The sequence below is a fragment of the Lytechinus pictus genome, chromosome 5 (assembly GCF_037042905.1).
Source record: "Lytechinus pictus isolate F3 Inbred chromosome 5, Lp3.0, whole genome shotgun sequence".
Classification (NCBI taxonomy): Eukaryota; Metazoa; Echinodermata; class Echinoidea; order Temnopleuroida; family Toxopneustidae; genus Lytechinus; species Lytechinus pictus.
The window spans coordinates 45,007,016-45,024,663 of NC_087249.1; the positions used below are offsets into that span (position 1 = coordinate 45,007,016).

General features: G+C 36.3%; 1 protein-coding gene across 1 annotated transcript; it reads right to left on the reverse strand.

Annotated features, from left to right (window-relative positions):
- Positions 1-364: 364 nt before the first annotated feature.
- LOC129260177 (monocarboxylate transporter 14-like) lies at positions 365-5,642 on the reverse strand. Its single transcript, XM_064099522.1, has 4 exons — positions 5,359-5,642; positions 4,706-4,917; positions 1,647-1,883; positions 365-504 (listed from the first exon to the last, which is right to left on the reverse strand). Exons 1-4 carry the CDS (start codon positions 5,640-5,642, stop codon positions 365-367), a joined length of 873 nt encoding a protein of 290 aa, XP_063955592.1.
- Between the last annotated feature and the right edge of the window lie 12,006 nt (positions 5,643-17,648).

Below are 17,648 nucleotides of genomic sequence, written 5' to 3' on the forward strand. Positions count from 1 at the left end.
CTTGACCTTTAACAATCTTATTACAGCATGATGGTCAAATATATTGGGCAGTAGTAGGATGGTAGGCTCTAGTCTTCTTTCTTACAGCTTCAGTGTCGCCAATACTTTCTGCTAGTTTTTTCTTTCCCTTTTTGGTTGTGGTCATGCTCTACATATTGTATCCTTTACTTGAAAACCACACTATTCGTGTACGAGGATGCCGTCGGGCGAGGGGGTGTCAATCTCTACCTGACATGCAACGCATCCGCGTCCAGAAAAAGCGCCGCGGAGGCTCCCGGCTACAGGTATGCACCTAGGTTCCTGGCCTGCCACTAGTCACTTCTTAAGTTCTAGAGAGTCTGATGATAAATAAATCTCTCATTAATCATATCTCTTTGTTGGTGCTATTTGCCAATCGCTTCCTGGTGACTAGGAGTATGATGATGATGCCGACAGTAATCGCTTGTAAGACACCGAGAATATAAAAGACTATCTCATTCGATTGAGTTATATCGTACAGCAAACCTGTAAAGTAGAACCAAATTCGAAAACTATACCATTAACAATGATAAATAGAATGACAGATCGTTAACAGCGTTTAAAGGACAAGTCCACCTCCACCAAAAGTTGATTTGAATAACAAGAGAAAAATCCAACAAGCATAACGTTGAAAGTTTTATCAAAATCGGCGGTAAAATAAGAAAGTTATGACATTTTAAAGTTTCACTTAATTTCACAAAATAGTTAAATGCACAGCCTGGTAGGTATGCAAATGAGCAGACTGATGGCATCATCCACTATTTCTTTTGTATTTTATTATATGAAATATGAAATATTCTAATTTTCTCTTTCTCGAAGTACCGTGATGGGCCATCTTGACGTCCATGAATTTGTAACAGCCCATCCAAACTGGGATGACCCACAAGTGAAACAACGATTAATTCCTCCCTGAACATGTGAAACTAGTATAGTTTAATACTATATGGTTCAGTAAAGTTGGTCCTTATTGTCAAATAAAAAACAAAAGAAATAGTGATGGACATCATCGACTGACTCATTTGCATATCACTGTTTTGTGAAAAATAAGCGAAATTTTAAAATTCCATAACTTTCTTATTTTACATCCGATTTTGATGAAATTTTTAGCGTTATGCTAGTTTAATTTTTCTCCATTTATTAAAATCAACACTTTTCTGGGGTGGACTTGACCTTTAATATTGATTCATAAGACAGCTTTATTTGATCCAAAAGTCTTATTCTAGACGCGTCAGTCTCTTCCAACGGCAAATCAATGTCATTTTCTAACGCATTACACTCAATGATAGATTTTCAATAATCTTAGTGACTGGCCGATGGATATATTTTAAAATTTCAAATGATTCAAATTGAAATCCACAAAGTTTAGATTCTTGAAAAATATCTTAGTCTATCTTTCTATCTCATGTGTTCTGGCCCACAAATCAGAGAAGTGGCAGCAAACCCCCTTCTCAACATTCAGATGTAGTTAGTTTAAGCTCGCCTGATACTTAAGTATTATCCAGTATGACCACCTCACCCCGTTCCCATTGTATCTCTTCCCGACCCAGGACAGTTTTAATTGGTATACCACACATGGAACACTCACTATATTATCATCGAATGGTAATCCATTCCATGAGATGACGTACCTGAACTATAAGCAGCCAGGACAGAACCGACGCCTTTGAAAAGATACGAGATAGAAATCGTTGTGGGAAAGACTTCTGGCTTGACGACGATGGACACCAGTGCTTCAATGAGGCAAACGCCACCATAAAGACCAAAGCCCAAGAAGAAGGAACAGACAAGGAGGTAGGTGTACGACGCCCTCAAGGGTTGAAGAAACAGCATCAGCGATGTCAGAGAGCTGAGTGCTACGTATTGACCTAACACCATGGGCGGAAATCCCAGGGGGGACGTGTCCCCCCTACCAAAAATAGTAGGGGGACACAATATCAAATGTCCCCCTACTATTTTTGGTCTTTTATGATGGAGAAAAATGAATCATTCACATTCGAAATAATACATGTATTTTGGACTAAATGACCTTACATTTTGGGTGAAAACCTTTGTTTATTTTGCTTGTCAAATTTTCAAGAGTGAATAAAATAAGATGAGGGTAAAACTTGGAAAGAATCTTTGATGTAAAATTTTCGCTCGCGCTTCGCGCTCGCATTGCCTGTTAGGTGATTTGTCAATATGTAGCTCAAATATCATGTTTGGAAGTCAATATACATTATACATTTTACCTCGGAAATCGAACTTTCATTATTTTGTGTGATTTACAAACGGATTTTTAAAAAAGTGATCTATAAAAGTTACAGCTTTATGGTCTGAATATTGACATTTTCTACTCGCACTGAGCGCTCGCAAAATTCGATTTATTCAGTACCTATTATTTTGTGTATTCCATTTAGATTGAAAATATCCCTTTTCAAGTCTGATTGTCAAAACGTAGCAGATAGTGCTACTTGTATTTTGATTGACGATTTATGTATGTCTCAATATTGATTTTCATGACAGTTTATCAAAGATTTTGGCTCGCGATTTGCGCTCGCATTGATGGTTAAAAATATTTTAACTGATGCATTCTATTCCTAATTACAAAAGTGCTTGAAATGTCCAGTTTTCAGGCCATAATATCATCAGATTTCTCGCCCGCAAAATGCGTTAATAAATAAGATATCAATTTAATGATTAAATTGTCCCTTTTGTTTCATCTCGCGCTTAGTAAGAGGAATAGGAAGATAGTCATCATTTTCATATGACTTGTCCTAAGGATGTCCCGGTCCTAAGTCAAAACTCAAATAATAATGAAATATTAAGTGTGATCCATATCCACCTCACAATTTTCCTACAAAGTGCATGAAATATATAGCTGAAATTGACTCTTTTTTTCAGATCAGAATATCAAAAAGTTTAAGCTCGCGCTTCGCGCTCGCTGGTAGATGTGTAAAATGCCGAGATTCTAGGTCTAAATCTGAAACACGCTTATGTTTATTCAGATATTCAATTTGTTCTCTATTTAAATCATTATCCAGTTTCAGATTACAATATCAAAAATTTTGTGCTCGCATTATTAATGTAGATAGATCCCCTATTACTCATCCTTTTCATGATTTACAAAACATGAGTGTCCCGTTTTTAGGTCTAAATCTCGAATTTTTCTGCTCACGCTTCGCTTACAACAATTGTTTAGTTATAAAGCTACCCTGTTCACGATTACAAAAATTGATTAAAATTTTCGATTCTTTTTGAAAAAATGTCCAAAATTTTCAGCTCGCGATTCGCGCTGACATTGATTGTTGAAATATGTAACGTCTTCATGGCTAGGTGCAAGCAGTCCGTAAAGGTCAAGTCCACCTCAGAAAAATGTTGATTTGAATCAATAGAGAAAAATCAGACAAGCACATTGCTGAAAATTTCATCAAAATCGGATGTAAAATAAGAAAGTTATGACATTCATATTATATATATACTTTTCAAAGTTTCGCTTATTTTTAACAAAATAGTTATATGAACGAGCCAGTTACATCCAAATGAGAGAGTCGATGATGTCACTCACTCACTATTTCTTTTGTTTTTTATTGTTTGAATTATACAATATTTTAATTTTTGCGAATTTCACGATTAGGACCTCCTTGCCTGAAGCACAAAATGTTAAAATAATGGAATTTCACATGACAATGATGAGAAAATCAAAATATTTCATATTTCATATAATAAAATACAAAAGAAATAGTGAGTGAGTGATGTCATCAGTTCCCTCATTTGCATACCGACCAGGATGTGCATATAACTATTTTGTGAAATTAAGCGAAATTTTAAAATGTCATAACTTTCTTATTTTACATCCGATTTTGATGAAATTTTCAGTGTTATACTTGTTGGATTTTTCTCTTTTTATTCCAATCAACTTTTTGTTGGAGTGGACTTGTCCTTTAACAAGTACCTTTTCGATCAATTCAAATTAAACGTATATGAACATTTTCTGGCTGCATTTTGCACTCGCTTTATTTATGTAAGGACCGGGTGTAAGAAAGACCCCCAATTACTCATCCTTTTCATGATTTACAAAACATGAATAGAGTGTCTCGTTCTTAGGTCTAAATCTCAAAACTTTCCGCTCGCGCTTTGCGTTCGCATCAATAATTTAGTTATATACCTATTATATGTTTAAGTTACACAAAGTGCTTAGAATTTCCAGTCTTTAGGTAAAAAATTCAAAAAATTTCAGCTCGCGCTTTGCGCTCGCATTATTTGATTGTTGAAATATGTAACGTCTTCATGGCTAATTGCAAGCAGTCTTTAACAGGTACCTTTCCATCAGTTAACCTCTGCTCGCACTTCGCGGTCGTGGTAAATATTTAGTTTCATATACATCTTTTTCAGGATAACAAACATTGCCCAAAATGTTCAAATTTTAGGGGGAAAAATACATAAATTTTCCCAAAAATTTTTGCTCGCGCTTCGCGCTGGCATTATATAAATAAGGACAATGATATCATATATTTATGTTGATTTATAAGAATAAAGCTAAAACGTGACCATGAGGACTACTCCTTCAATGAAACAGACAAAAATTAACAATTACCTTCGAGCGGCCGATCGGGGATTAACATATGGCTGAAAATGTTTTTGCCCCCCCCCCCAAGGCTGGATCAGCCCGTTGTCCCCCCTACCTTTCGGGACAGATTTCCGCCCATGCCTAACACCCAGGTTGGATGAAAGTGTAAGATAACAGTGCCTGACACCCTGGCAAACAGGCCTCCGACACCTCCCATAGTTCCAACAAAGACCGCATTGGTTTCAGGGATTCCGACAGAGATGGCAAAATGTACAATGAATATGCTGAAGCTGGTTAAAGTGAAGGTACCAAAGATGTCACATGGCAAGGGGAGAGTTGTCCAGTTTTGGACACTGAAAATATACCCCAAAACATCTCTTTTTGCTCATTCTAATCATATGACAAACGATTCATCAATGATATAATGTTGTGAAACCTCTGTACTTGTCCTCTCATAAAGAGAACACCTCACCTTGTGATAGACTCTATAAAAGTGAGAATATAAGGGAAATAAGTACTAAAGTAATGAGGGAGTTGTACGTGTGTGACATCACAGATCTTGGTCGCATTGCCAATGGGAGGATCTACATGGCATTAGTGATCTCAATATTCAAATTGTCATAACTTTCTTATTATTCATTCAATCTTCCTCAAACTTTCAACAATATGTTTCTTTGATTTTTCTCTTTTATATGGATTCAGCTGGTTTCAAGGGTTTCATTCTCCTTTAATGAACGTCTTCAAATCGGACAGAATTTCAATGAGTCGTTTTCGTGTGACAGTGAGATAGATACCCATGGGCTTCAGTATTTGGATCTGTGTGTCTCTTTTTCGAGGTGGGGAAATATTCAGTGTTTTCAGGTATTTTCCTTCTATCGCATCTTTCAGTATCCGCAACCTCCAAGAGATGCTCACAAGCCGGCGCAGGTCGTCTCTTTTGAATTTCCTCTGGCAATTTGAAGACCAGACCAAATGGTAACATGTTAAGGCAAAGACCGCCTAAAACGAGAAGGGCGTTGTGTGGTCCGTAGGCTTCGAGCAGGACATTCGTTATGATTGGCAAGATGAAAACCCCCATTAGGGAACCCACGAAGGCAAAGGAGCTGGCGAATGCGAAACCTGTTTTGTAGTGACGATGTAGACAGATGATTGCTGGAACTATTATCATACTATCACCAAGTCCTGCAGGAATTGAAAGGAAAGAGAAACGAAAATAATACATGTTTATTGTTCATTTCAGCACATCACTTAAACAAGTTGTCAATTTTTTTTTTCTTAAAACGTGGCTGTATTTAGTACAAGTCACGTAATCACCCTTGCTCAAACAGTGATGTAATCAGGCACATAAAAATAAGGGCTGGCAAGTTATTGTTGGGGGAGATGGATCATAATGCCATATGACGTGGCAGTCAGACCAAGCGATGCATGGTGACCAAATTATTAGTTCTTTGGAATCTAGATTGGAGTCGATGGAGGTCCGATGATTCTAAAGACGAATTGCAATCATTAATACAACGATGATGCAAGATTAACATGTGAAAAGGCCCTTCGCTATTTATAAACATGCCATTTTGGACATGGGTATGATTTTAATACTAATTTTAGAATCATTATTGTGATAACGCAATATTCCTGTAGTCGGGTAGATATGATCAAAATTATTGCATGACCGTCAAGTTGGGTATGACTGCGATTTTATTGCTGGAAGTTGTAGTATGGGGTGTCTACTTCAAGAATCCGATGGATGCCACCTGGGCAGCCTTGGGCATTTTTTTTTTATTGACGTCATAGGCCACGCCCACTTTTTCACATACCTCTTAAATATGAATTTCAAATTTCAAGAAATAAACATGTCATGTTTGGTATCAATGGACATTTAAATCACGCATAGGTCAGTTGAAGGTCATTTAAGGTCATTAAGCCTTACAAATATAAGTAATACATATAATGCGGAACATATCATGTTTTAAATACAAACAAGTTGGTTATATGTAAATTTATTGGCAAATGTTAAGATGAGGGCGTGCATATTAAGAATCCGACCGGTGCGACTTTGGCATCTCGGGGAATTTTATTTTTGTGACGTCATAAACCGCACCAGCTTTCTAAATTCCTCAATATTTAGCGGAATAAACATTATCATGTTTGATATCAAAGTATATCAAATTCAAAATGAAAAATCCACATATATGAATCACTATAGGCATTTAAAACTTTTCCAGGGCAATTAAAGGTAATTTTAAGGTTATAAAAGTTCAAACTAAGCCACAAATGTAATTAATGCAACATATAATGTGGAATATCTCATGTTTGGTTGAGGGTGTGTATATTATGGATGTGACGGGTTCTACCTCCACACCCTTCGGCAATTTCCATTTTCTGACGTCACGAACCGCGCTCACTTTACACATAAGCCAGCCTACAAGTAATTATGACAGAATGTGACACCTTAAAAATGACTTCTACAACACAAATTCATACTTTTAGACAAGTATCCAATTAGACAAATTCGACATTTTACATCACCTTTACTTCGCTACATTTTGTTCTCTCATTCTCTCATTCATCTTCCAGACTGATTTCCCCTCTTTCATGTCTTTAGTCTCAACTGCATGTTCAGTTTTCCTTGTATTTAGAATTACACAATGTTATTTACATACGATACACGATAAGTGGCAAATGCTTAGCCTAGAGCATGGTACGTGGCCCCGATTTAAATCCACATGGAACCAGTTCTGATAGTTCCTTGGGAGTACAGAGAGCCCTCCTAACTTATACTTCCCATTCATACATCATGTACATGAGAGGCAAGTTGCAGGGGAGTCATTCTGATCAGTTGTTTCTCCTGATAAAGCTCCTGAGGAAGAGCACCTTTGATAATTATGCTCTTTTGCTGACTTGTCAGTTGGGGGTAGGCTCATGATCTTTTAAGCATCTCGATCTCTTCTTGCTAAATAATGTGAAGTAGTGCTAAGTAATTTTAGAAAGACCATATTTTGTTATATTAGTTAAGATTAAAAGCATAAATATTACACCTTTAATTGATTCAGTCCACTTCTTCTGCGTCGGACTCTATAGATTAAAATCTTTTTCGAGCAGCAAGTTTAGAGTGGAAAACTCTCCCTTGCCAAATTGACACAATGTGGTATCACAACCTGATAGGGAATTATCTGTGCAAAGCTAACTTTTTTTTCTACAAACTTCAATGCCATACCTTTAATGTCAATTACTTTTCCATCAGTATGCAAAAGACTTGTAAACCCAAAATGAGAACACTGGTAGAACAGAAATGTCAGTGTCGTCAGAGAAAAATTATATATGCTTCTACTGCCATTATATCTTCAGAAGATAGCTGATAGTTCACGGAACAGGACATTGCATGGGCCTACCCGTACTTGTTCATGACACAGTGGTCAGGTGGTTGTTCCAAAGGAATTAAAAGAACTTCCTTGTCGATACAAGTCAGCGTCACCCTGTTCTATAATGCAGTTGCTGGTCGGCCGTCGAATCATATATTTCATACTGCAAGTGTGAATCGAAGTAACACAGCTCTGGCAGAGGTATGTAGTTGAGATTGTGGGTGAAGGGGAATCCCATGAGCATCTGGTCGAAGATGTATGGTACAGAGGGTAGTTGTGGGAGGAATATAATAGGGAACAGAACATGGTGTAAAATATTAAATTGGTGTAGTTTATTTGGAATCACATGAAGTGATTTGATACCAAATGATAGATTAAACGTTTTGTTTAAAGTCCTGTTAAATTCGTGCGATCATCAACCTTTCATGCGTGCATGTAAATGACCTAAAGGTCACCTTTACATGTGCTTCATTTTTTTCTAACCTTTAAATGTATATTCCATTTTCCATAAGCTTTAATTTGATATTAAACATGATTTGTTTATTTTGTACACTAAATAAGTCATAATTAAGAGGTTTACCTATGTGAAAACTGAAAAGGGTGGTGTGGTTATAACGTCAAAAAATGATGTTGCCCAAGGCTGCCAAAGTAGCCTTCGTCAGATTCTTAATCTGCACATCCTCAACATAACTTTCAGCAAAACAAAAAACTCTACATAAATAGTGCCCTACTTGTTTGTATTCCAAACACAATATATTCTACATTGTTGCATTACATACATTTGTGACCCAATTTGACCTTTTATGACCTTAAATGACCTTTAATAGCCATGTACACGTTTTAAATGCGTAGCGATTCATATTAGGATCCTATGTGGACTTTATTTTGCATCTTATTTATTGTGATTTCAAACATGTTTATTCCGCTAAATGGAAAAGTCATATTTACGAGGAATGTAACTGAAAGTTGGTGTGGTTTATGACGTCAGAAAAATACAATTCCTCAAGATGCCAAGGTAGCATCCATCGGATTCTTAATGTACACACTCTTAAACTTACCCTTTCAAAAAAAATGCATATAATACCTAACGTGTTTGTATTTAAAGCATGGTATGTTCCGCATTATATGTCTTGCTTATTTTGTTAGCCAATTTGACCTTTTATGACTTCAATGACATTTAATTGACATATGCCTGATTTAAATGCCCAGTAATCCATTTATTTGCATTTGATTTTCATTAGCTTTATTGATACCAAACATGACGTGTTAATTCCATAAAATATGAAAATCATATTTAAGAGGTATGTGAAAAAGTGGGCGTGGCATATGACGTCAATAAAAAAAAATGCCCAAGGGTGCCAGGGTGGCACCCGTCGGATTCTTGGAGTAGACACCCTATACTGCAACTTCCAGCAAAAAATTGCAGTCATACCCAGCTTGACGGTTATGTTGGGGTTCTACTTGACTACTGAGTGACGCTATGATTCCGAGCGTAGATCGGAAACATCTGAATAGACGTCATATCAATAAAAGCATACCTAGGCTATTGACAAATGTTTATTTGTCAAACGATAACAGTGCTCAACCATGCAAATATAATGCAGGTGAAATGGATTTCAATAACATATGAAAAAAATAAATCATATTGGTCATGCCCCAGGGAAGTACAAATATGAATTTGAATCACTGTACTGACACGCTGTAGTCCTTTTTTCATAGGTAGGCCGATTAATGGAGGCAACTTCAGATACGATTCGGGTGCATGTTGAGGCAGGACTAACAATATTTATTTTTATTTATATATTATTTATTTATTTCACATCTTTATACAGGGTAACCAATTCAGCTATACACGATAAAACATTAACAAAGATAAAAAGCTGGTTTGCAATCGGGCCCTGTTAATCAAAATACATACAAATTATAATGGTAAATATATACAGTACATAATATGCAAAAATAGACAAGAAATAAAATCCCAACCCTCTGTGCCGTCATCAGATTCATCAGAAACACATAAACACATGGAAGCACCCAAACCCACACACACACTCCCTCACATACTATGGCACATTCTACAGACTCGTTACTTACTTGTAACATATAATAATTAATTTAACATTATGATTACATATTGACATGGGCGAAAACAAATTATGCAATTATATGATATGCAAATATCTTTAGGAATTCAGAAGTCGTTTGAATATAGGATGACTCGGGATTGAAGATATGGCAGTGTACATAGTTCAAGAAACTTTGTCTACAATTTCAACAACATTTTTCACAAGAGTGTCATATAGGAGAATCTGTTATTGTTATTCCCCATTTTGTGGATAATCATCTTCTGAAATATATTGATCAACCAGAATCAATTTAATTTGAATAAACTTGGTTAAGGAGACGTTAGTAAGGATTCAAATAGGCCAAATGCATAGAGATGATTGAGAGTAAAATATGTCACATTATTTATTTAGAATTTTTTTTTCTCCAATACCTCTTTAATGAAAATTGAATATTGCAGGACTCTGGGAACGATTTCTGAATAGAATAGGATAGAACATTATATAAATTATTTCACCGTGGTTTTGATAGTAGAAAATAATTGCAACTGGACAATGCGAGTGATAGCTTAAAAACATTTAGAGTTTATGCCAGAATTTGCATGATTTCGCTTAAAATATCGCAAATTAACAGTTTTTTCTTAGTATGATAGCTTTAATGATTTTTCAACGGTAGCATTCGACTTGAAATATGTTAATAACGACAATAATACATCGATACTGCGGAAAAATAAACGACAGAAGCAGGTAAACATTTTTACAGACAGGGCCCAAGAGAGGGGTTTAATGATAGGGAAGATGTTAATATCATGTATCAAAGATGCCAAATTGTTGTCTTTTTTATATTTATATAATATTTATATTTATATAATAACCTAAGGAAACATGGTATAGGACTATGATCTTGCTGCTACCGCCGCTGATTTTAGAATTAACCCTTGTCACGGCAATTAAAAAGTTCCCTCTTCATGTTTTCAATGAGTATTGTATTTACCAAATAAAAAGAAGAAAATTCCTAGAGCCGAGGTTGTACGAGCGAAAGATGACGTTGTTAAGGAAACACCAGCAATCAATCCCCCAACAGTTGATATCTTGTGTAGATCAATGTGGCTGGTCAGAGGCTTCACAATAACCGCTGTAAAGGAAAAAAAATGTACATAATTTTTTCAGAATCAATGCCATTTAGAGTGTGTACACAGCAACACCTTTGGTGTTAACCGGTGTACATACAGGACCACGACAGTCATTTTACTTCGGTGTTAAATTTACAGTGTTAGTTCATTACTCTAGGGTGTTATTACAACACCTTGTTACTGTTACACTCTGTGGGACTCTTTGGTGTTATGTCGAACCTCTACACCTTTGATTTATGGCCCTATTAGAAGCGGGGGTGCTATACACCATAGCTGGATATCAGATTGGAAGACGCTAAAAATTAAAAATTTTACCAACACGACCCTCATATTTTTTTTTTTGGGGGGGGAGGGCTTGATTTTTGTTCCCAAAACCAACTCCAACACTCCTATTGAAAATTCGTTCCCAGAGCCCTGCTTTGATTGTTACTTTTTCCAATAATCCATGAAATTAAGAAAACCAACTTTCATAATGTAGCTCTTTTGTCTTTATAAAAAGTGAATGTCTGGAGATCTCGACCTAAGAACAGAACATTTTTTTTAATCTTGGTAAGGATGAGTATCTTACTAAGTTCAGAAGCACACTACTTTGTTTATTAAAGAAGTTCGAACTGAAATTTTTCATAATATTAACCAGAACATATGATATTTAACCACTATGAAGAGGATACAGCACATCTCACTGTCAAATGGTGTGAACACGGAGCGCGAGCTGGAAATGTTTCTGACCTGAAAACGAGACATTTTATGCATTCTTTGAAACCATGAAAAGAATGCATATCTTAGGCCTACAGCACGAATAATGTAAGCTTCTTTTATAACCGAAAAGGAAATTCAACGTTTGGCGTGAACAAAATTAATAATGAGCGGATAGTGCGGCATTCTGAGTAGTTTTTTTTGTATTATGAACAGGATACGTATAAACAAGAAGTATAAATTAGGGAAGACCGAAGCAGATCGAAATGGGGACCTCTTCCCCTCCACTTCACTTCTCTTACTCATCTTAATTATTAATTCTTATCTTATTTCCTTCCGTTTTTCTCTTGATTTATGCTTAGAGATCGACGTATCCCGTTTAGTAAATACATAGCCTACAAAGTGGTTCTGAATCTCGCCTTTCAATATCAGCAGTAGATTCATCATGTTTTCGAATTCCAACGCGGCCTAGCATCCTTTGGCAAGGCGTCAATCCACATTTTGTCACTCTCCACCAGTGGCGTACCTAGGATTTTCCACAGGGGGAGCAAAACCGTCCGCCAAAAAATTTGACAAGCAAAAAAAAAAAAAAAAAAAAAAAAAAAAAAAGGTCTTCGATCACAAATAAGGGATTTCGTACCAGAAAAAAATTGACAAGCAAAAAAAAAAAAAAAAAAAAAAAAAAAAAAAAAAAAGGTCTTCAAGCTCGTCAGGGGGGCATTGAAGGTCTTAAAGCTCGTCAGGGGGGGCAAAAAAGGTTTTTCGAGCCCGTCAGGGGGGGCAAAGATACGTTTTTTAGCTCTTCGAGAAGCAGATCAGGGAAAAATGTAGATAATTTATTCACCCCCCTCCCATCACCAGCCCCTAACCAGTGCTTGGTTCTCGGAGAGTGACCCAGATTTATACAATATTGAGTAAAATAATTATGTAACTTAACCGCATATATATTCCACAGTCCATGGTAAAGAAGATATCACACCGACGGTTGCAAAGTTGCTGTCAAGCTGGAAAACCATGGGTGAGAGAAGAACTCCAAATGATTTGATAACACCAGCTTCGAGAAATAGGAAGAAAAATGTTGCCAGCAAAACTAGATAACGCTGGGGATCTGATGGAGTGTCACCGGGCATCTCGTCACCATCAGCCCGTCCTTGACCGACATGATTGGGGCCCGTTCTTGACACCATTTTTGTCTCACCTGCATAGCAGAGTGAGACTATAGGCGCCGCTTTTCCGACGGCGACGGCGACGGCGGCGGCGGCGGCGGCGACGGCGACGGCGGCGTCAACACCAAATCTTAACCTGAGGTTAAGTTTTTGAAATGACAGCATAACTTAGAAAGTATATGGACCTAGTTCATGAAACTTGGCCATAAGGTTAATCAAGTATTACTGAACATCCTGCCTGAGTTTCATGTCACATGACCAAGGTCAAAGGTCATTTAGGGTCAATGAACTTAGACCATGTTGGGGGAATCAACATCAAAATCTTAACCTAAGGTTAAGTTTTTGAAATGTCATCATAACTTAGAAAATATATGGACCTAGTTCGTGAAACTTATACATAAGGTTAATCAAGTATCACTGAACATCCTGCATGAGTTTCACATCACATGACCAAGGTCAAAGGTCATTTAGGGTCAATGAACTTTGGCCGAATTGGGGGTATCTGTTGAATTACCATCATAACTTTGAAAGTTTATGGATCTGATTCATGAAACTTTGACATAATAGTAATCAAGTATTACTGAACATCCTGTGCAAGTTTCAGGTCACATGATCAAGGTCAAAGGTCATTTAGGGTCAATGAACTTTGGCCAAATTGGGGTATTTGTTGAATTACAGCCATAAATTTGAAAGTGTGTTGGTCTAGTTCATAAAACTTGGACATAATAGTAATCAAGTATCACTGAACATCCTGTGCGAGTTTCAGGTCACATGATCAAGGTCAAGGGTCATGTAAGGTCAAAGAACTTTGGCCACGTTGGGGGTATTTGTTGAATTGCCATCATATCTCTATAAGTGTATTGGTCTAGTTCATAAAACGTGGAAATAAGAGTAACCAAGTATCACTGAACATCTTGTGCGAGTTATAGTAGTTTTCAAAATCAGCACTGCTGCTATATTGAATCGCGTGATGCAGGTGAGACGGCCAGAGGCATTCCACTTGTCAGTTATTGAAATCCGCCCATGATTGTTTTCCACCTTCAAAATTGAAAAAAGGTTTGCTAGTTAACCAGCCAAATCTTTGTGTGTACACCGTATACCAGGAAGGGCATGAAGGGCCTAATTATGTGTGCTTACAATAAGAATGGACTAATCGTTTCAGCACACAGTTCGGGATTGCAGTATGAAACTGACACTCCATGCAGTGACCTCTAATTGAAATGCCATAGTATTTGCACAAATTGATCTTTGTTTGTATACATCAAAAAGAAATTTCGTATGCTTTCGATAACAATAAACATCATATCGATTGCGCAAAGCAAGTTTGAGTTGATTTCGCTACATTCGGCCAGGCCCGGTGATACAGGGGAGGGCCGTGGGACGACCTCCCTCCTGTGATTTTTCGAATATTGAAAAATGAGCGGGAAAGGGGATAAGGAGAAAGAAGACTACCGTGTCAAATAGAGCAGTCTATGTAATAGACTACACTGTAAAAAAAAATTAGTAGAAATTACTTAATAAAATTGTGGCAAAAAATTGCCTTAATTTTTTCAAGTATTTATGACTTTGGCAGTTTTAAGTAAAATTTACTTATTTTCTTTGCTTCCATTTTACTCAAGAAAATTAAGTTACAATAACTTAATTCAATTAAGTAAAACAATCAACAAAATATTTGAAAATATCAAATGGGGGAGTGGACTTTCGTGATTCGAAAGTCCGCTCCCCCATCGTCCCACTTTTGGTGGCATCATTTTCATTTTAGACATGTTTTATCCAAATATTAGACTTTGTGAATTGTCACTTACCTGTACATGTATAGGTACTGACATTTATATTTATACGCGATCGTTTCATTCTTACAAATAAAACAGTGAGAATAATTTTCTGCTAAATGACTATTTAATATTGCCTTTTCATTGATTCAACAAAAGAATACAATAGTTAGCACACCCTTATCCAAAACAATTTCAAACACAAATAGATATGACAGTTATTTAAAAAAAAAAAACATTTACTTGCTCTAATGAATATTCATGCATTATTTAAATATGGCGTTAATTGAAAAATATAAGTACATTCAACATGATTTTATAAGTAACAATCATCTTTGCCTAATTGAGTTAGATTTACTCAATCAAAGCAAGCTATCAATACGTGAATTTTCTTAAATGTATATTGAACCCAAATAAATCAAGTAAATCAAGTAAATTAAAAGACAAGTTGAAACTACTTAAAAACAACGAAAAATAATTACAAATTGTAAATTCTACTTAAATACATTAAGTGTTAACTACTGATTCAAAGATTTTTTTTTTACAGTGTAGTAATATGCATTCTATGTCGTATAACTGCCATAAAATAGGGAGTTTTCACAACGCGACGGAGACAGATTCTAAAACAAACAAAATAAAAATCTATTGTAAAAAGACCTAAATCATGACCAGGGGGCGCGGAACCGGGGGGGCTTTTTTCCAAAACCGTGTACAAAAACGTAAAAATTACCATATGATTGTGATTTTTAGCATGGTCAGCCCCCCCCCACTTTTGGCTCAGCCCCCCCACTTTGAAAACCGTTCCGCGGCCCCTGATGACAAGCAGTCTTTGTCGAAAAGCTGTGAATCAAAACAGCAGTTTTCGTCCTGGACTCTGAACAAAATTATTTGCAATTTTTGGTCAGCTCAGAATCTTACGGCTGTCAGCTGTCCCGGTTCACCAGTTTTCGACAAAGACCTCTCAGCTGTTCATCGTGATTCGTTGTAGAATCCGCCCCCGTCGCGATTGTGAGAACTCGCTATAATATCCCGATTATTATGATTAGGGTACTTTATTTTAGCAATCACTTCGCAGACGGTTTCTATAACGCTGATAATCTTTATAACTGCAATTCATAAGAAAGCAGCCTTTGTCGAAAATCGCGTAATCAAAACAGCAGTTTCGTCCTGGACTCTGGACAAACGACATATTTTGCTTTCATAAATAATTCTGTTATCAGTTACATTTACATCCAATTTACCTTGTCTTTCATTTAAATAATTACTTTTAATCTGTTATTTTTTCTTTTACATTTTAAATACTTTGATCAAATTATCTTATTGACCCTATAGGCCTATTTAAGATCAGTAAACTCGTCCCTGGCATACGATACAAGGTCATTTGAAAAGCATTTACAAAAACTGTCTTAGAAAACACTATAGAATCTATCAGTATTAACAAATGTTCAATAAACCTAATTTTGACAGTATTTCATCAAAGAATATGATACACAGTTACTGCAAGCATATGGTAAGCTTTCAGGTTGTCAAGGGAAACCTGTGTTACAAAACAATAATATTAGTAATAATATGCAACATTTATGTAGCGCTTAATACAAATGTTTCTAAGCGCTGCATACTATTACCCCGGCTTTAGCACGGCTACTCTTATCAGGCGCTCGAGCATTCAAGGAATTTCTTCCCACAGGGAACCCATTTACAACACATGGGTGGAGAGTGGCAAATGCAGATAAACGCCCTGCCAAAGGACGTCAGTGCTGCGGTGAGATTCGAAACCTGGATCTTGTTATAATATTTAAAGTCCAGAGACTTATATACTGTGTTGTTAGATGTCGCTGTGGATGTGTACATCTATATGCATATCAGCATGTGATGGTGAGTGTGGTGCGATGGCCGATGTGTGCGACTGGTGCGTGTTTGATTTTTGATTTTTGATTTGAATTTATTTTTCTTCTACATAACAATATAATATAACATAGATGTAACAAACATATATTGACAATAAATCAGGTATAAATCATTTAGCATAAAATTAATAGTAGAAGATGGATTGCCATTGTAAGCAAAAAAATGCTTGAAAAATATGACAAACCGAAACATATTTTAACCATATAATCATATTATGAGCAGAATGGACAATAACAAATTATTAAAGTATCAATTAAGTATAATATAAAAAAGAGAAGAACAAAATCTAACAAGCCAAAACTTGCTATAATATATATAATCAAGTAAAAAAAAAAAAAAAAAAAAAAATGTTTCGTGGGTATGTGCGTGTGTCTATTAAGTGTGGGAATATGAGTCGATGTGGATATATGCATAATGTGTGTGGGTGTGTGTGTGCGTGTGTATTTTTGGGGTGTTTTGGGATGGGTGTTGTATGGGGGTGTGCGGTTGGTATGTGTCTGTGTTAGGTATATAGGTGCATTTTGTCCTATCGAAAGGTTGTGTGGATTGTGTGTGAAGGTGTTTGTGAGAGTGTGCGGGATCATGATTATCCAGGGTTTATTATATACACTCCGTATTTCCCTGGATTAAAAACACATGAAATACATTCAATTGATTTATCAATCCTGTGTTTATATTTGAAGAAAAAAAATCAGTAAAGGATGGCTTATCAACATTATCGTCTCTATCTTGAGTTCCAAAAAAATGTAGGCAAGCGATTCCGGCACATATGGCCTGTAGACTTATACCCAAATTTATCGATTTATAAACTTTAATGTTATGATTTCTGATAGGTATACATTGTGCACTCATTCAATGAACAAGGTTATGATATAACCTTGATCGCTGTTACTATTCACTATGAGGGGAAAATGTTGGCAGTGCTTGGCTTATTCTCGCTTGTTCTTCGGACAAATGCTTGATTTTTTTTACACTGTCAGTTTCCAT